Below are 14,208 nucleotides of genomic sequence, written 5' to 3'. Positions count from 1 at the left end.
ACAAACCAAGTTCTGTGGCTGAAAGTGAACCTGAATAGGGAAACAGGGGTACATGCATCTGACAGTCTCTGCCGTGTGCAGTCAGAACAAAGTGCAAATCACTCCTGATGAGAAATACATTTTTTACCGCTTCATGACAAGCAACTATTTTTTCTGTTGTTTGTCTCTCCAGTTTTGTTCATAAACACAGAACCATTCCAGCAGGCTTCCACAATTCTGTTTGTAATTTAAGCTTTTTTTTTTTTAACCTTGAGTCTATTTATTTATTTATTTATTTATTTATTTTATTTTTATTATACTTTAAGTTCTAGGGTATATGTGCACAACGTGCAGGTTTGTTACATATGTATACATGTGCCATGTTGGTGTGCCGTACCCATTAACTCGTCGTTCACATTAGGTATATCTCCTAATGCTATCCCTCCCCGCTCCCCACACCTCACAACAGGCCCCAATGTGTGATGTTCCCCTTCCTGTGTCCAAGTGTTCTCATTGTTCATTTCCCACCTATGAGTGAGAATTTGTGGTGTTTGGTTTTTCGTCCTTGCGATAGTTTGCTGAGAATGATGGTTTCCAGCTTCATCCATGTCCCTACAAAGGACATGAACTCATCATTTTTTGTGGCTGCATAGTATTCCATGGTGTTTATGTGCCACATTTTCTTAATCCAGTCTATCATTGTTGGACATTTGGGTTGGTTCCAAGTCTTTACTATTGTGAGTGATGCTGCACATATGTTTATTGTGGTAATTTAAGCTTTGTGTTAAACTTATATTATCTGCAGGAAAACCACAACAAAGAATGAGACAAGAAATGATGAAAGTGCAAAACAGAGAGATGTAGTTCCTTCTCACTTTCACCTTTAGACCCTGAAATCTCCCGTTGTTGTCCGTTGATCACATTAGCCAGGCCATTGACATATTGTCACTGAACGTAAGATAAGCTTCCAGTTGAGCCATTTTATTTGTGCTTTATTTATTTATTTTTTTATCGTACTCTAAGTTTTAGGGTATATGTGCACAACGTGCAGGTTAGTTACATATGTATACATGTGCCATGTTGGTGTGCTGCACCCAGTAACTCGTCATTTAACACTATGTATATCTCCAAATGCTGTCCCTCCCCACTCCCCCGACCCCACAACAGGCCCCATTGTGTGATGTTCCCTTTCCCATGTCCACATGTTCTCATTGTTCAATTCCCACCTATGAGTGAGAACATGTGGTGTTTGGTTTTTTGTCCTTGGCGATAGTTTGCTGAGAATGATGGTTTCCAGCTTCATCCATGTCCCTACAAAGGACATGAACTCATCATTTTTTATGGCTGTATAGTATTCCATGGTGTGTATGTGCCACATTTTCTTAATCCAATCTATTGTTGTTGGACATTTGGGTTGGTTCCAAGTCTGCTATTGTGAATAGTGCCGCAATAAACATACATGTATGCATGTGTGTTTATAGCAGCATGATTTATAATCCTTTGGGTATATACCCAGTAATGGGATGGCTGGGTCAAATGGTATTTCTAGTTCAAGATCCCTGAGGAATCGCCACACTGACTTCCACAATGGTTGAACTAGTTTACAGTCCCACCACCAGTGTAAAAGTGTTCCTATTTCTCCACATCCTCTCCAGCACCTGTTGTTTCCTGACTTTTTAATGATGGCCATTCTAACTGGTGTGAGATGGTATCTCATTGTGGTTTTGATTTGCATTTCTCTGATGGCCAGTGATGATGAGCATTTTTTCATATGTCTTTTGGCTGCATATTTGTGCTTTATTTAATCCATGCACAGCTCTATATGTCATTCATCAACATGATTTAGCCCTGACAAAAACTAAACTTTAGGATTTTTCACCAGGTGTAAGGTTTTTCCTGATAGTTAGAAGTTATTTTTGAGATGGCCGGGTGCGGTGGCTCACACCTGCAATCCCAGCACTTTGGGAGGCCAGGGCGGGTAGATCACCTGAGGTCAGGAGTTCGAGACCAGCCTGGCCAACATGGTGAAACCTTGTCTTTATTAAAAATACAAAAATTAGCTGGGCATGGTGGCGGGCGCCTATAATCCTAGGTACTGGGGAGGCTGAGGCAGGGAGAATTGCTTGAACCCAGGAGGCAGAGGTTGCGGTGAGCCAAGACTGTGCCATTGCACTCCAGCCTGGGTGATGAGAACAAAACTCCATCTCAAAAAAAAAAAAAAAAAAAAAGTTTTTTTTTTTGAGGAATGGAAGATTGGCCTCCATTGGTTATAGAGTTCTCTCAAATTGATCCAGTTCATCGGTCTATCTCTTTGTAAATAATACAGACAGCACCTTGAATGACTGCAACAACAAAAATAAGATGTAAGGACAAATGTCGAGTAGGTCTAAATAAAATCATAAAAATGAAGTCTTCCCCAGGTTCAACTGGATATGTATAATATGTTTTTAAAAATAATTATTTACTACTACATAAAAGAGTAAGAACTACAGCAATATCTCCAGTAATACAAAATTGTAGTTTCACCACAGTGGAATAAGGTCATATTTGCCTGGCTATTGTTTTCCAAAATCTTTATGCACTCATTCTACCAATAGATTCAAGAAAAACTTAATGTCCGAGGAATTTGACCTATCTGAAAACAGTCTACATGGAAACTTGTATGATTAATTGGACGTGCCTTGCTTGTATTTTTAAAGGAGTTATGGTTTCATTCAAAAGTTGCAAATGTATTCGAAGCAAAAAAAAAAAAAAAACCTCCAGTTATCTAGTATTTTGTCTATGATATCTTTTCAAATAATTTGGGTTAATGCTTTTGGTATTTAAATTACACTTTATTGTTCTCTAGAGAACATCATCAAATTGCTGGTCAGTTTTTAGCACATGCTTGTATCTCTCTAAAATGGATGGAACACAGATATTCTAAAAACATGAAATTATAATAAGCAGTAAATTATATTTTCCCAAAAGTTGACTGCATATTGATATCCAAGTGATCCATGGCTGTATTCTTTAAAGGAAGTTAAATAAAGTACATAGGTCTTTCCATACAACAACTATGAATTGAGCCAAAATGAATACTTTTGGAGCCAAACATATATTTACTCCAATACAAAAATGTTAAATCTATTTTTATAATCTTGTGAAATGCTAAAATCACTGTGGGAACCTACTAAAATGAAAAATGCTGTTCCATCCACAGAAAGAATAAATCTATGAATGAAAGCACCGTCTCTTTTGGCCGCCTAAAATTATTGTATATTCACTAAGTCCTTATGATGATGTAAAATTCAGCAGAAGTGTATGTTTTCCAAAACACATGAGGATGGCACTGTGAGATTCATGTCCCTCTTTTTTTCGCTTTCATATGTATGACATCATATTCTCCCCATATCTTAGCTAAATTTCATTTTCTTATGCCTTCATGTGTATCGATGTAGGTAATTACCATCAAAACAATTTTCTTCTGTTCGCTTCCTCTCATTGTCTGGTTTAAAAAACAGTGTCCAGCCCTGTGTTAGATATTGGAGATGCACAGTCAGGCCAGGTGCAAAAATTCCAGCACTTTGGGAGGCTGAGGCAGGTGGATTGCTTGAGCACGGGAGTTTGAGACCAGCCTAGGAAACATGACAAAACCCCCGTCTCCATGGGAATAGAAAAATTAGCTGGGAGTTGTGGTGCATGCTGCTAATCCCAGCTATTCTAGAGGCTGAGGAGGGAAGATCTCTTGAACCTGGGAAGCTGAGACTGCAGTAAGCTATGATCGTGCCACTGTACTCCAGCCTGGGCAACAGAGACCCTGTCTCCAAAGAAAAGGAAAAAAAGGTTAAGACATAAATCTTGTCACCAAAACTTTACAGCCTTAAGTCTTTAACTAATGTAAAAAACAAGCGTTGGTACCTGGATTCCATTCTTTTGGGAAGCAAATATGGGTTAGCAAGGAACATCTGTGTAAATAGCTGGGATCTAGGTTGCTCTGCTACGAACTATATGACTTTGGAAAAATCACTGAAATGATCAGGGTCCCAGTTTCCTGATTTCAGAAATGATTTCCCTTGGCTGAACTAATGTCTTCCACTGTGTCCTATAGCACTGTCCTGAAGTACTTTTACAGCACCCCCAAACCCTGTGTTACCAGACAATGACTTAGTTATGCTTGTAGCTTCCGCATCTGGCACAGTATCTGGAACATCGTGGGATGTTTAAGAAAATGTATTGAGTGAACAATATCCAATGATAAAATTCATTCGTTGCAATCTTCTTTCAAATTGAAAAATTTTACATGGAACCAAAACATAAAATGAAAGGAGAGCTTCTTTCACTGAAGCCAGGAGTGAAGGGACCAGAACCCAGCCTGTCTTTACCCCATTTCAGCCCTGAAATCCTCTGAAGATCCCGAGGCTTCTGTAATACACATTTGAAAAACCACTGTATTTGATCATCTCTTGAGACTGGTCTTGACAACCATATGGTTTAAAGTTAAGTACAGCAAATAGCATTTAAAGTAATGAAATTTGATCTCCTAAAATGCATTTGAGGAATCAATGTGCTTCCTAACACACTTGCTATGCTGAAGTGAATAACTTACACCTAGGAAGTCACTGACCAGTTAGTTCACAGTGGACTTACCTCAGTCTAGATGAATAGCAATTTACCCTTTCAGGGTGTTGAGTTTACCAATCATTCCACTTATTTCTTGGTGTTTTCTAGTACAAGGCAGGATAATGCAATCCTGGAAATAATTGACTGCTGTCAGTTAATCCCAAGAAATAAGTGCATGGTTTGATGCCAAATAAAAGTGTCTTCTGCTTCTGGTTATTTTTGTATGTCAAAACTTTTTAGAATGTCTTCATGGGAAGTTCAAAATTTAAGCTAAATAGAAGACAGACCTTCACTTGTATCACTTAGTCACATGCCAGTCCACTGTTAAAATGCAGTCTGTATTACAGACATCCATTCCCCTTAGGTCCTTGGTTCTAGATGGTTTCAACATGTGCAACAGGTGGATGTCAATCTATACATTGCTGGCCCCATTGATTTCCTTGGTATTAAAGGGAAATACATCAGGGTAATCAAGGATTTATATGATTGCCTTAGGTCTTAAATTTCTTAGGCATTATTTAAATCAATCAAGTTTTTGATCTTGAAATACGTACACATATATGCATATAAGTGACTTGGAGAAAAGGATATAATTTTCTTGACCATGTGTTTTATTTCTGTATTTCCCAGAAAAAAATAACTAGCCATGTACATGTGCACATTAGCATAAAAATAAATATTGATTTAGCAGTCACATAGTTTCTGAGATCACTATGGATATAGTTAATATAAAACTAAATAATTTCCGTGTATTTCAACTTATTTTCTACAACATAAGTCTGGCATAAAGACTAAGGAAACTCTCACTGAACTAGTGTACTTGTTAGTCATCTGGAAGATTTAAAAGTTAGCTTTTATTTTAATAGAGTTTAGGATATTATGTATCAGTGACCGCATTGTTTATTTTATTGGGTTTGGGAATACTGAGAAAAACTAAATCTATTTTAATTCTCCACCCCTGAATATCTAAATTAAGTGTGTGTGTAAGAAATTAAATTTTCAAGTGATGGAATTGTGAAAACTGAAGATCAGAGTGAAACTTTTCACAAGGCTTTGCTGACAGACAGTTCATCTGAAGTAGACACATACATATGCTGGGTTTTTGAGTATGGCCGAAAGCAATGTTTTTCCATCTTGAGGTTTAGGTGTAGGTAATTTAAGGTCACTGACTTTGTCCTTTGTTTAAGCAATACGGAAAAGGCCTGTTTCATATACAGTTTTAGAGGACCTTGGCAATAAGGATTAAAATGTACACAAGTTTTTTTTTTCATGATTAGGTGAGGTGTCCACTTAGAGATGACACATTCTCTAGAAGTGACTAGAGATGAAGTATCTTACTAGCTCATGCTCCTCCTTTCTCTCCTCTTCCTTTTCCCCCATTTCAGTCTTTCTCTGTCTCTTTGTCTGTATCTTTCTCACACACGTACACATACACAACAATGAATGAGTCACATGCTCTATCAAGCTGTCATGCAGTTGGAGTGGAGGTGAGGAAATTCATCATGAGTGTTTCATTATAAAGTAACTTCATCCCTGTCTGATAAACAAAGTGATTCAGTATGACATGATAATACAGGTTGCTATTGTATGGCTGAAATATGACCACCTGTGTTTTTACAGCATTCCTTTTTTAAAAAGTTTTAAAAAATAGAAAAGCTCTCCTTTATGTTAGGAATTTTTTTCTCTATGTTTAGCAGACGAAGAGGATGTTTAACTCTTTGAAATCCAATTCGTAGTGTAATAAGAGAGAATCATGAAGCTGAAAACTACAGCAGCCTTTCTCATGACAGTACGTGAGAAATAGGTTAACCACAGGCTAGTTTCAAGGCAGGAAGAGACATCTAAAGAAAATTACTATAATAAACAACTTCCTCCCCTCTTTGGCCAAAGGAGATGACAGGGTGGTGGGGACCAGGTGGACAGGCACATTGATCAATGAGATGACAGTGTGAGCACCACTGACGAAGTATTACCTTGTCGTCCAGCTCCTTTGTGACCCTGCCTGCTGGATTCTCCCCAAGGAGAAATGAGTAAGGAAGTGCCTCAAGATACAATCAGTGTAAGGGAAGGGAGATTAGCCAAGTAGCATGGACTGAGTGAAGACACAAGACACAAAAGAAGCAGAGAAGTAATGGAGAATTAATTCAGAACAGATGATAGAAAAGTCAGGCTCGAGACGACGATTCAGAGGTACTTTTGCGATGGCACGTCATTTGTCTAGAGATTGCCATTTGCTATTTGAAGTGGGGGCCTCCAGTTAATTCATGGCAAATACTTTTGTGACGGGTTAGAGAACACTATTTATTTCTCCTCACTACACTCTGAGGAATGTTGATGAGTTGAATTAGAACTGTAGTCAAGGTTCAATGTGTCAGCCCACACCTTTGAAGCTGCCTAACAGATGCGTTTCCAAATCCCCGATCAGGGTCTTTGTATTACTGTCTCTTGTCAAATTCAATCACTGACACATAATAGCAATGATGATACCTGGTCATGTTCTTCCAGCTTTGAAGCAAATAAGAAGTCAAAACTGGCTGAATTTTAACGTCATAAAAGTTTCCAAAAATCACATGAGCTTACAAAAACATGAATCCACACCACAAAACCATTCCTTCCATAAGACATAGGAGTGTAAGGTGCCATTTGGGCTTTATCAAGAAAAGGCCAACCAATAAAGTCGATTATATTTCAGTTGTTAAAACAATGATTATAAATAAATCCAGGGGAAAATAGATTGAGGAGATCAAGTATGCTTAAATTAGATGCCAATATGTTCAAGAAATAAAATTCTTAGGTTCAAACCCAGTGTCACAAAGTAAATGTCGCTGCACGCTAGGGAGGCCCAGTGTTGTCTTTCCAACAGTTAACACAGTTTTTAAATTTTTAAATTAGAATCCTGGGCTTGGTGTTTCAAAGCTTGAGAGGCAATGTTGTAAGAGTGAAGATGTGAGGTTTTAGGGTTAAACAAGACCAGAGACTTGAGTCCCCTTGCTGTGACTTATTAGCTATGTGACTTTGAGTATCGGTTTATTAGTCTACACTGTCGGAATTAATAGCGCCTTCTTCATAATGTCATTATCAATTTTACATGAGATAATGCATGTACAATGTTTTGCCTGGCACACAATAAGCACTCAATAGGCACTGTTATTTTTAAAGCAATCAAATACATTATTGAGTTTCCTAGCATGCATTAAATAAAAAGCTAGTCTTTAAAATCTATCCATAACCTTTATGGCAAAATGAGGACAACTTCTTGAAGAAGAAAAAAAAAAAGAGGCCTTAAATAATGAAACAAATACAAAACTGACTGAAGGAATTTTAAAAAGTTTTAACATTAAAAATTAAAAGTGGGGGCAAAAGAAAGAAAATTATTTACCCATGATTATTCAAGGTATCCTTTGTTTTAATTTTATGTGAACTAAACAGAAACTGCGTCCCCTTCCTTCAGAGAGTGGTTGGTAGATTCCAGCCCCTGTCTGTGGTTTTCCAACTTAAGAAGTTGTAAATTTTATAACTCTGCACCCTGCGGTTAGAGCTGCTGAGTGTTGTGTCTGAAGTCAGGTGGTTTGTGTGTTAAAGGTAGACATTAAACAGCTCTATGGAGGACCTGGAAGCATTTAAGGAAGTTGCTTGCCAGCTGTAAATTAGAGACTCCATGCCAGTTGGCTGGAAAATTCTCTGGACTAAGTCCAGCTAAGTAGACTGAATCACTGGCGGTCTTTCCAAATTTGTGCATTTGACAGCTTGGCTATACACTCCGACATGCGGCACAGGGTTGTAAGCAATGGTATTATTGTGATGCGGTGCCATTACGGGAGGGATGCAGTGCTCCTGTGCCCTGAGGGTGTTTGTATTCTCCAGGAATGCTGAGAAAAGCAATGGACTACTCTTGACCTGGTCACCGAAAATGTTTTAAAATAAATGTGAACAATGGGAATGATCATTTTCAAGTTACAAATTGCCTAAGATGTGTTCCCTGGCATTCACAGAGGAAGTTAGCATCTCAGGTAGGTTCTATGCACATCTCTCCAAGGTTGTCCTGCTTCCCCACATCAGTGGCAGAGGCTATCTGTGGTTCAGTTGATGGTGATGGACACACTAAAGCACGTGCTGAGATATAATCAAGGCCACCAAATTGGGGTCTATATTCTCCAACCATGAAATGAGAGAGAGCTCATTGTTAGATTGAAGGGTCATTTAGCATTTGAGAAATTGTAAATCATGTCTTAAAACTGATCCAGGTGAGAAAACCTGAATTTAGCTGGGCAGGGCTAGCTTCATGGGCATGGGACCTGCCCAGCTGCAGAGGACCTCATGCTTGGAAGGGCCCTGTGGTTTAATGCTTCACTGTCACTGTCTTGAAATCCTTAATTTCTTCAAACAATGACTCTTGAATTTTCATTTTGCACCGGGCTTTGTAAATTATGTAGCAGTTTTTGAGGGTGGATTTGATTTCTTTAAGAAAATTCTGATTTTTTTTTTAAGAACAGGGTGAAAGAGAAACTTTCCCACAGAGATTCTGTGAGCCAAGTGGACAATAATCTCCATAGATTTAAGTATTTGCGGGCATCAAACAGTAAGAGATAAGAGGATTTCTAGGATACTCTTGGTCACTGTTCTTCTCAACACAGGATAAAGATGGGGGCAAAGAGCATCTTAGTTACTGAGAAGCAAATAATATACTACAATTGGCACATACTTATCTTTTATATATTTGGTCTTGGTACTTATTTGTTTAAGTTTTTACTTCCTTTACAAGGCCTTTATGAGCTGATGTTAAGTAAATTCTTACATCAGCTTTCTGCTGGTCTATACAAATATTGTCTTTCAGTCTACATGATAACACGTTGAACTCCGCATGTGAATTTATAGCTACACAGACATTAAAGGCAAGCCTTGAGTCATTTGATTTTGTAAAGTTAAGAGGCCTTCATTTATATATTAATAGAATGCATTAATATGTTAAGGAAATAAACTATAAACAATACGCTCTATATGCTACTGGCCATAAAACTGTAATAGTAACACACATACACAGGCATACAACTAGCTACTGAGTATTTTATGAGTTAATTTAAAGCTGCACATTCCTAAGAACATGTAAATTGTGTGAGTTATTTCTCTTTTTCTTTTGGCCAGATACACAAGTTTTGTATTACCATGATATTTTGAAATGGATGTGTTCCCTTACTGCTGTTGAATATTCTGATCATTGCTGGTCTTACCTTTAGTTCAAGAATTTTACTTAGCTGAGGATCCTCATTTTCAAGTTTAGGAAAGGGCATGTGGGAAACACAGTTTAACAGTTTGTGCTTTTCAGAGGGGGAATAGAAATCTTCAAAGAAAACAGAAGGGTTTGATTGTTTTTTGGAGACGGTGTCTCACTCCATGGCCCAGGCTGGAGTGCGGTGGTACGACTGTAGCTCACTGCAGCTTCCAACTCCTGAGCTCAAGCAGTCCTCTGCCTCAGCCTCCCAAGTAGCTGGGACTACAGGCGTACACTACAACACCTAGCTAGTTTTTAAAAATTTTTATTTTAGAAATGGGGTCTTGCTTTGTTGCCCAGGCTGACCTTGAACTCCTGAGCTCAAAAGATCCTCCTGCCTCAGCTTCCCACAGTGCCTGGCCAGAAACTCAAGTTTTGTTGCTTTGTGGCTTCTTTGCTATAATCATCACCAAGATGTGTTATTAATAAGTGATAGCTACAAAGCTTCTTTAGATATAATGTGATTTCTCCCCCCACCTCAGATTTAGTAAAACATTTGAATTCCTTTTATAGGATGGATAGCACTTGATTTTTTGAGATGGAGTGCTGTTCTGTCGCCCAGGCTGGAAGGTAGTTGAGTGATCTCGGCTCACTGCAAGCTCCGCCTCCTGAATTCACAGCATTCTCCTGCCTCAGCCTCCCGAGTAGGAGGGACTACAGGTGCCTGCCACCAGGCTTTAGTAGAGACGGGGTTTCACCGTGTTAGGATGGTCTCGATCTCCTGACCTCGTGATCCACACACCTTGGCCTCCCAAAGTACTGGGATTACAGGTGTGAGCCACCATGCCCAGCCCTAGCACTTGATTCCCAAGTAACTGTGACTGTGTTTTTTTTATATATGAATCTGTCTCATCTTCTCCACTGGGGGATATCGCTTCTCCTCCTCCCGAAAGTCATTTTTTTTTTATTGTCTTGACCGTGGAAGTCACAAGAGACATGATGGTGGCTTAGATCAGGGCAGGAGCAACAACATATGAGGTGGTAAGATATGAGAGAGGGTGAAAGTTAAAGTAACACCATTCCTGATCTACTAAATATGAGTATCAGAAAAAGAGAAGTCTAAAATGGCTCCAAGTTTTTATTTTGACCTAAACAACTGGAAAAGTATTCCCTATGGGCAGCCTTTCAGGGAGAGGCAGAAAAAAGTTAGACATTGATATACTTTTAAGCATTCAAGTGCAGATGCCAAGTAGACAATCTAGTATGGAAGACGGTCATCAGAGGCTAGGTTTCATCTGTAGCTGTGCATCCAATATGGTAGCCATTAGTCACACGTGGTTATTTAAATTTAAATTAAAAGGCTTTTTACTTTGACCACACTAGTGCATTTCGAGCGCTCAGTAGCCATATGTGGTGCAACTACAGTGGTCACATCCTGGTGGAGATGAGGGGAGATGGAATCAGTGTGTAGTAAAGAACTTGGACTTGGAGACAGGACAGGGTATCCTGAGTGACAGCAGGGGAGGAGGAGGAGGATACGGATACAGATGCAGAGAAACATTTGACAATGGGAGATTGTGTGAGTTCCCTTCTTGTTGGTTGCATTGATAATTTTTTGTGGTTGGCTTGAGTGAAGGTCTGGGAAGCTTGACATGTGGTTGTTTTTGCTTAATACTGGTGACACTTATCATCTGTCTTTTTCTTAAACACATTTTTTTTCTTAAACACATTTTTTTTTCTTAAACACATCCTGCTGTTCACAGCAACATTTAAACATGTTTTGCAGTGAAACCACAGGCCATGTATGGCTTAGGCTCTAGAATCTGTCTAAAAGGTGAAAGGGGAATATATTTCAAATGTCTGTTGAAAATTTGTCAAACTACTTTTTTAATCAGCAGAACGTAAGTCCTAGAAGCACAAAAGGCAAGAACTAATGTTCTTTTATATTTTTTTGCGTTTTTATTGGGGATCTGTTCCCCTATGGCAGAAAATATTAGGATCTAGTTTGAATGGGAGGAATGGGGTGATACTAGAAAGTGGAGATGAGTAAGTTAATTTCTTTCTGTATAGCACTTACACTTAAGCTTGTCTCTACTATGTGCGTATGTGTGTGATGCGACCCCTTTGTACTGCAATACCATTCTGCCTTGTGGGCCTTAGCGCACCATAACTCTTATGCATCGCACTCACATTGTATTGCCACACAAGTAAATATGGTACAGTGCGTAGTTTTCTCTGGTACAAGGTCTCTGCATTTTTGTTGCATTTAAAAAAAAGCAAAATAAGTGCTACATTTGAAATGCTGCTTTAACTGAATATGAAATTGAACTATGAACCAGCGTCAGGGTCATCTTGTGAATGTAAAACTGCTCTCACAATTCTAATTTGACCATGAATAAAACTGTAAAGTTTCTGTATTTACTTAATATCAGATGAAAACATTAACAGAAACACTGCAGGAAAGCATACTATTTATTCAAAAATACTATGGAAATAAGGAAAGTATAGTATTTATTCAACATGTGTGAAATATTAAGTTGAACACAGGATTCCAAGAACAGCTGTATGACTTAGCTGCGAAAGTTAAAAAAAAAAAAAAAAAAGCAAAGACTAGAAAAATCTTCAAAACTAAAAGACTCCTAAGACTTTGATTTAGAGATTATTTTTATTGGCAACTGATAATAATTGGGCATTTGTTCATGTAATTGTACTACCTGTTGTGTTTTGTATCGATTTTGTTTTGGATGGGGGTGGAGGAACACAGATCCATCTGTTAACATTTTGATTATTTCTGGGAGGCATCAAGATTTGTTTTGTTGCACTACAAACTGATGTGTACACCATGGAATCTTAAGATCTTAAAAGTCAGTCATAATACTCCTGGAGACATTTAAGCCAGTAACAAAATAGAAGTCATTTTGTAGCATCCTAAAGAGTGATCTGGTGAAATGAAGGGCCTTGAACAGCTGCCACCCACCAAACTCTAATGGAGGTGGGATCCCACCAGACGGAGATAGAGCCAGGGGTTCCTATTTTTAACTGGCAATCAGCTTTGCCTCTTGGGCATGAATGCCCAGTTCTAGTGGTAAAGAATTTTCCACAAGATTCATGGAGTGGGAAAGAACCAGCTATTTATATTCATGCTTTGAGCTTGAAAAATAAAAACAGGAGGAGTAGTTAAGAGGGCATTAAGAAGGCAGACAGATATGTTTCCTACATCAAAAACAAGGTGATACATCACATTGTTTAGGCACGTTTTAGTTGGTGGCTTTATTTAAGCTCAGTCCATAGTCACTTGGGTGATCTTGCACAAGTTCTCTCCAGTTTCTTTTTTTCAATGAAAATATAGGCAACTACATTATAGAGTTGTTAGAAGAATGTTTTATGATGCATTAAGAATGGCTGCAGAGTGCTTGGCACTTGGGAAGTGCCCAATATGTGATTGCTCTTATTTTAGTAGTCAGACTTTATAGGATCAGATTTATCCTAAGTTGTTGCCTTTTTGGAGGTTAAGTCTATTCTAATGCATATATTCCAATTCCTGATTCTGAACATGTTTCTTTTCTTCTTTCTTACCTGCTCGTCCTAGCACACAGTTAACAAATTCTCTTTGGGAAAATTTTCCATAGAAATTATATTAGAAACACATTTGGATTCTAAGGCTGATGGTAGCAACTCTAAATGGGGTATTCTGTGGGTTTTGGAGTGCTTCCCTTGTTTCAATTTCCACTAGCACCCAGGAGAGAGCTTGTAAATTGTGACCTAAGATAGTTCATAAAAATGTATATACATAGATTCAGTTTTAACTATTATCTGTAGGGCACCACTATGTGTGTTTACCATGCTAGGCTTTTAAGTTAGGGTTTAGACCCAACAATATAACCTTTCTTTCTTCATTATGATACATATACGTGTGTGTGTGTGTGTCTGTGTATGTATGTGTTTGTGTATACGTTATGGGCTTATGGCAAATGTCAATTGTGTTTTGCTCTTTAGCATCTACCTAAATCTCAGTTTTGATAACATGAAGGTACACATTTTAAAGTGTCCTGGGAAAACTTTAAGTCAACATAAAACATACTTGGGAACCATGAAGTATACCAATGTTAAGGTCAAAATGTCATGTAAATATCTTTAAAATGTTCAGTAAGATTTCTGGAATTCCAGGGTCTGACCTGTATCTTGATCTCTGATTTTTATCTTACACTGTCCAGATTCTGATGCAAGGCAAAAATCCAGGGATAGCTTGGAAGTATGCACTTCCCAAGGTCGTGAATGGAACTCCACCAGCCACAAAAAGACCTGCCTATGCCTGGAGTGTCGTGCAGTCAGAGTGCTCTGTCTCCTGCGGTGGAGGTAGATGATTTTCTCATTCTGTCTTCCAAGTCTGTCTCTCTTAAAACAGGTTCTTTCACTCC

The 14,208-nt window shown here is 38.4% G+C and overlaps 1 protein-coding gene across 1 annotated transcript in view; it reads left to right on the top strand.

The window, feature by feature from the left end:
• ADAMTS18 (ADAM metallopeptidase with thrombospondin type 1 motif 18) overlaps positions 1–14,208 on the top strand; it is a 152,973-nt gene that overhangs the window by 120,642 nt on the left and 18,123 nt on the right. Inside the window, exon 17 of the mRNA XM_055299633.1 lies at positions 14,005–14,146. Within this exon, the coding sequence (XP_055155608.1) occupies positions 14,005–14,146 (142 nt within the window). The remainder of the gene's footprint in view (positions 1–14,004; positions 14,147–14,208) is intronic.

Source organism: Symphalangus syndactylus, chromosome 11, assembly GCF_028878055.3.
Source record: "Symphalangus syndactylus isolate Jambi chromosome 11, NHGRI_mSymSyn1-v2.1_pri, whole genome shotgun sequence".
Lineage (NCBI taxonomy): Eukaryota > Metazoa > Chordata > Mammalia > Primates > Hylobatidae > Symphalangus > Symphalangus syndactylus.
Note: the sequence above shows the minus strand (reverse complement) of the source record. Positions and strands in the feature narration are given on the sequence as shown.